The sequence below is a fragment of the Hevea brasiliensis genome, chromosome 10, assembly GCF_030052815.1.
Source record: "Hevea brasiliensis isolate MT/VB/25A 57/8 chromosome 10, ASM3005281v1, whole genome shotgun sequence".
Classification (NCBI taxonomy): domain Eukaryota; kingdom Viridiplantae; phylum Streptophyta; class Magnoliopsida; order Malpighiales; family Euphorbiaceae; genus Hevea; species Hevea brasiliensis.
Window position 1 is genome coordinate 17,854,954 of NC_079502.1, and position 6,885 is coordinate 17,861,838.

General features: G+C 31.8%; 1 protein-coding gene across 1 annotated transcript; it reads left to right on the forward strand.

Annotated features, from left to right (window-relative positions):
• The first annotated feature begins 1,131 nt into the window (after positions 1–1,131).
• LOC110664221 (uncharacterized) lies at positions 1,132–4,709 on the forward strand. The gene is made up of 4 exons (XM_058128557.1): positions 1,132–3,728; positions 3,831–3,918; positions 4,027–4,377; positions 4,485–4,709. Exons 1-4 carry the CDS (start codon positions 1,132–1,134, stop codon positions 4,707–4,709), a joined length of 3,261 nt encoding a protein of 1,086 aa, XP_057984540.1.
• The last annotated feature ends 2,176 nt before the right edge of the window (positions 4,710–6,885 follow it).

The following is a 6,885-nucleotide window of genomic DNA, read 5'->3' on the forward strand; positions in this document are numbered from 1 at the left end:
AGCTCAAACTAAGAGAGATTAGCCCATAGTTAGAGAAAATTGAAGAATAGGCCTATGGAGTATGGATGAGTCCACTAGCCTAGCCCATAACCAATGTTCTCATGCCCAAATTAGTTCTTAAGATTGAAGGTTGTTATTAATAAGTTTCAAAAGTAAGGAATGTGAGATTTTAGGTAAGCTGAGAACTAGAAATCAAAATTTTATATTGTAACTAGCTATTATTTATTATCAGTCGTTAATATTTACTTTAGATTAAAAGAAAATGAGAGAAAAAAATGGAATTATTTTGATTTTCTCTTTAAATTAAAGATAAGTAGAAAAAATATTTAAAATATCAATTCATAATTTTTATATTTTTTAAACTTAAAAATAAAATTTTAATTAAGCCATATTTAAGGATAATGACTTTCATTTCTTTTAAAAAAATATTTTTTTAAATTTTAATAATCTTATTAAAATATGAAAATACTAATACATTTATAAAATAAATATATATTATTAATTTTAATAGCTAATAATTAGTAAACAACTGACAGCTACTAAAATAACTAACCGCTATTAGAAACGACTAATGTTACCGAATAAGCCTTTAATCATAAAATTTTCAAATAAGTTTGAAAACTCAACCATATTAGAATTAATTTTAATATTATGAGATATTAAATTTAAATTTAAAAAAAGTTTAATGCCAATAATTTAAAATAAAAAAGGGTAATGTTAATTAATAAAAATGAAGAGAAGAATAAACGAAAAATAGAGAATGAAGGAAAATGAAAAATTGAGGGAGATTGAGAGTGCAGCTGGTTGATTTAGAAACGAAAAAGAGTGGCTTTTATTACCAAGTGTCTCCCTTTCTTTGATCAATGCATAATTATTCAATAAGTCCTTCTGTATTTAGAAAATTCACTTTTATAGTTCTTTGTCTTTCAAATTCCTCCATTCTGACCCTACTTTTAAATTTCCACTTCATATAATATTTTGGCACCATCCTTTTTGTGATCAATGTTATTTAATTTTTTTAATATTTATTTATTTAATAATGTAACCTAAATTTTAAACTAAATTTTTTTCTTGTCAAATATGTTTGCTTATTTTTATAGGTTATATTTCTAACTATCAATTTATTAGATAATGGCTCCTAGCAAAGGATGGATGGATCTTGTTGGTGATCGTCTTAATGATGTATATTTGCGTGGGGTTGAGGAATTTTTAGACTATGCTTTTAAGAAAACTGGGAGACGTGGGGAAATACGTTGTCCATGTGTCAAGTGTAGTAACACGTATTCCGCCACACGAGAAGTGGTAGGGACACACCTTAAGGTGTATGGAATAATAAGTAATTATACATTTTGGTATCACCATGGAGAAAGGGTAGGTGAATCTGAATCTAATTTAGAAAGTGTTCAACAAAGTGAAGATGAGCCTAGCAATGAGATGCATGACATTTTAAGGGATTTGTATCCGGAGTTTTGTGGTCAAGATACAAATGATATGGATACGGATATCTTCGCTTGTGATATTCATAAAGAGGAACCGAATGAGGAAGCAAATAAATTCTATAGGTTACTAAGAGATTTTGAGCAACCATTATACCAAGGTTCTAAGAGCTCAAAGTTATCTTGGTTAGTCAAATTGCTCCATATCAAGAGCCTTGGTCGATGGAGTAATGTGTCATTTACTATGTTGTTGCAATTATTGAAAGATGAATTATTACCTCAAGGATCTAATTTGCCACAATCGTATTATGATGCAAAGAAAGTAATTCAAGATCTTGGTCTCTCATACAAAAAAATTGATGCATGTGTAAATAATTGCATGTTATATTGGAAAGAGGATGAGAGGCTAGATTTTTGTAAGATTTGTGGCTATTCTAGATGGAAGACTGATAAATATAATGGGGAAGACAAGGTTAAAACCAATGGGAAGAGAATACCAAAAAAAATTTTGCGTTACTTTCCACTAAAGCCAAGACTTCAAAGATTGTTTATGTCCACAAAGACAGCGTCTTTGATGAGATGGCATAAAGATAAGAGGGTAGATGATGGAGTGATGAGACATCCTGCTGATTCAATGGCATGGATTTCTTTTGACAAACTACATCCAAATTTTGCCTCAGACTCTCGCAATGTGAGACTAGGCCTTGCTAGTGATGGATTTCAACCTTTTGCCAATTCAAAAATGCCATATAGTGTTTGGCCAGTTTTACTCATTCCATACAATTTGCCACCTTGGATGTGCATGAAACAATCAAATTTTATTTTATCAATGCTTATTCCAGGTCCTGAGGGTCCCGGAGATGCAATTGATATCTATCTTCAACCTTTAGTAGAAGAACTAAGAGAGTTATGGGAAACTGGCATTGATACATTTGATGCATATGCACAACAGAATTTCAAGTTACATGCAGTTTTACTATGGACTATCAATGATTTCCCTGCATATGGGAACTTATCAGGTTGGAGTACTAAGGGAAAGTTGGCTTGTCCTTGTTGTAATAAGGACACCTGTTGGATGAGGTTGGCCAATGGAGGCAAGCAATGTTATATGGGTCATCGACGATATCTTCCTCTTAATCACAAATGGAGAAATGATAACAAATCTTTTGATGGCACAAGGGAGCGAGGGTTACCACCCAAGCCACTTTCAGGAGATGATATACTTGATCAAGTGAAAAATCTTGAAGGGGTCATATTAACTAAGGCTCCTCATATGAAGAAAGCAATCTCACATGATGGCAGGGGGGACAATTGGAATAAAAAGAGTATATTCTTTGACCTTCCATATTGGAGGACCTTATTACTACGCCACAACTTAGATGTCATGCACATTGAAAAGAATATATGCGATAATATACTAGGGACAATCATGAACATAAAGGGAAAAACTAAAGATAGCATCAAAACTCGCTTTGACTTGCAAGCATTAAATATAAGACCAGAGTTACACCCAGTACAGCAGGGGAATAAAGTTGTGATACCTCCAGCATTGTACAGTTTATCTACTACAGAAAAATATAGGCTTTGCCAATTCTTGAAGCAGTTAAAAGTTCCAGATGGATTTTCATCCAATATTTCTCTTTGTGTAAACATGAAAGAGAGTAAAATCTCAGGATTAAAGAGTCATGATTGTCATGTTCTTCTATTACATATACTTCCTCTTGCAATACGTGGTTTACTTCCAAAAGTAGTATATGAACCACTTGTTGAGCTATCATTGTTCTTCACTCATTTAGGAGCAAAGTCATTAAAGGTAGATGTATTGGAGCAATTAGAAAAGCAAATTCCTATAACTCTTTGCAAGCTAGAAATGATCTTTCCACCTTCATTCTTTGACATTATGGTGCATTTGCCCATGCATTTGGCTAATGAAGCTAAAATTGGTGGACCAGTACAATATCGTTGGATGTACCCAATAGAACGAGCATTATATTCATTTAAGTCATGTATTCGTAATAGAGCTTGTGTAGAGGGTTCAATTGCAGAGGCATACATTGCAAATGAGTGCATGACTCTTTGCTCAAGGTACTTGCATGGCATTGAGACAAAGTTCAATCGAATGGAGCGCAACTATGATGGTGGCAGTAATAAAAATAAAGGAGGCTTATCAATTTTCTCCAAAGTAGGACGAGGATTAGGTGCTAGTAAAACTCGTGATCTTGATACACAGGAGTGGGAGCAAGCTCATATTTATGTATTAAAGAATTGTGATGAAGTCCAGCCATACATCGAGTATGATATTTTTTTTTGTTTATTCATATTGTATTTACTCTTTTTTTTTTAATTTATCACAATCGCCTATAATCCTCTTTTTTTTTTTTTTTTGCCCCTTAGAGAGTATTCACAATTGCCAGCAACCAATTTAGTAGGTATGTCAGAAGGTCAATGGAATAAAAATTTTGTTAGATGGTTTAAGACGAAAGTAAGTACACTTTAAGTTTTGTATGTATTTTGAGTAATTAATTATTTCAATTGTTTGTAACCATTAGGAATTGATTTTTTCACTTTTTCAAACAAATTTTTTTTATAGGTTGCATGGTTGCATAAAAATGACTCAAGTCCAATGATGGGAGCCCTACTCTCATTATCACGCGGTCTTGCTCTATATGTGATATCTTTTTATGGTTATATTGTCAATGGATATAGGTTTCATACTGAATATCATGACCAAGGTTTGAGGACACAAAATAGTGGAGTTGTTGTAATTGGAGATATTGGTGATGAAGTTAACAACATAGATTACTACGGTGTCTTAACTGAGATTATTCAATTGCAATATCTTGGAGGAAGACGTGTGGTGTTATTTCGTTGTAATTGGTGGGATGTTTATGATCGAGTGAGGGGGGTTAAGATTGATGAATATGGGTGGTTAGTGTTAACTGTAAACGAACTTTGAAAACAAATGAACCTTTCATTTTAGCTAACCAAGCATCACAAGTCTTTTATGTTCCAGACAATATTCACAAAGGCTGGCATTGTGTGATAAAGGCACATCCTCGAGATTCCTATGACATCCCATTAGAAGAAGACATTGACCCCGTTGATTTGAATCAATTCGGTGAAGCGTATCAAGCTGATGAATCTATCAATCTTGAATCTGGAGAAACAACTACAGTTGATGCAAATGACCAAATTAGTTGGAAGAGGATGGATATAGAGCCACAAATAATTGATATATCTTCAACACAGAAGAAAAGAAAACATGGATCTTGAAGTTTATTTAATTATTATTGTTTGAATGCTACTGTATAATGTTTCTTTTCAAAATAAACTCTATAATATATACATAATTTGTTTTGGATGTTTATGTGTAATTTAGTTATTCAATGTAGTTTACATTTCATTTTGTCTTTTTTCCATATTTTATTTATGTTGTTCCCCATATTTATTTATGTCATGATATATTTTGTTGGTTTGAAAAAAAATTCACATATATTTGATGTGCTAATATTCCAGGTAAATGACGCTAGAAATGGGGTCACAAAAAAGGAAAGGACCTAGGACAAATATAGTGAAGAGTTCATTTATACCACCGGGTGCATTAAGAAGGGCAAGGGGACATGGACATCGATCAAGATCATTTTTACCTATGACATCTACACAAAGTCAAACTGCATCAATTGCACGTTGTTCGTTAGAGCCACATAATGACATCTCTCTTGTTCAAGATGTTGATCATAGGGAAGAAGATGGTGGAATACAAGAACAAATACCTGAACAAGTGCATGAAGGTTCAACTCCTATTTTTCTATTTCATTCAGCATTATGAATTTAGTTTACATTAATAATTTACTTTTTATTTTTAATATTGATAGATTTTGATACTATGCAATGTAATACAACAAGGCAATATCAAAGTAATAACAATCCAGCTCAGGAAGAAACACAAGAAGGTTCAAATAATTATTGTCATATGTATTATTAATAATTTATATTTATTGTTGATGCATTATTTCTATATTATTAATGAAGTTCTAGAGACTTTTTTATTTAGGTATTTCCACTATACAAAAAAAGAGAAAAACAAGAGGAATGAATAAGGGTAAAAAGATTGCAGCACTTAAGGATGGAGAGAAACTGGATGTGGTTTTTTATAATAATCGAGTTGTTGTAGAAAATCATGCAGAATGGTCAAGACATTTGGGCAAAATAGTGCGTGACCCAAACATTTGTCCAATAAGAGTGCACTCATGGAAGCAAATTGGAGAAGATGCAAAAGATCATATGTGGGATTCAGTCAAGGTACCTTTACTTTTAATAAAACATTAGATTAATTTAATTTGCATTTATTTATTCATTCTTTTTTTTATAGGAGAAATTTAGAAATTTTGACATTGAGCTATATCGAGAAAAGACTTTAGAGCATATGAATCATTTGTGGAATAATTGGAGAGGGGATTTGAAACGCCACAATATAAAGCCTTGTGGTTCTTTTCCAGAGATGTTGAAAAATGTTCCTCAAGGGATGCATCAAGAAGATTGGGAGTGGTTAGTTAAGAACCATTTTTGCACCAGAAAATTTAAGGTATGACATTTTATTTTACTAATATTAAAAATTATGTAAATTAAATATAAGTATTTTTATCTTCAGTTTTATTATTTTTTAAAAGGGTTAACATATTGTTTTTAAATACTTTTTTTAATGTAGAAAACAAGTGTTCGAAACTCTGAAAATAGGAAAAATTTAACTATGCTTCATCGTACTTGTAGCAAACCTTACAGACAAATTATCTATGATTTGGTAATATTAGTGAAATTTTTTCATGTTTTTGCATTTTGGAGATTAAATATATTATGCTATTGTGTAACAATATTGTATTTTATAAAGGGAGGCAAGGATGGCAATCCACCAGATATTGGAACTATATTCTTCGAAACTCATAAGAAGGGTGCAAATTTGGTTGACTCTAATATTCAAGAGAAATATGTATGTTATATTACTTTTATTGCAAATCTGTTTCTTTTTATAAATTATTATATTTGCGTCATTGATTAATCATAATTATTATAGGATCAAATACGTGATGTCATCCAATCCAACCCTTCTTTGTCTCATATGGAGGTAGTAGAACAATGTTTTGAAACACGACATCGTGATCAAGTTATTGGTTATGGGGGTGGAATAAAGGCAAAAGAAGTTAAGAAATCTCGTTCCAATGTTGGCCTTCAAGAGGAGAATCGATTGCTTAAGGATCGTTTGTCTGAAGTAGAAACTAGGATGAAACACCTGGAGGACTTATTATTGAGCCAATACTCTAATGCTCCATCTAGAACTCCGCTATCTACAGATCAATCTACATGATTGTGATAAGGTAAATTATCTTCTTTTTCATCTACTATATTCTTTATATTGTTTTTAATATAGGTCATATTTTAAGTTGTACATTTA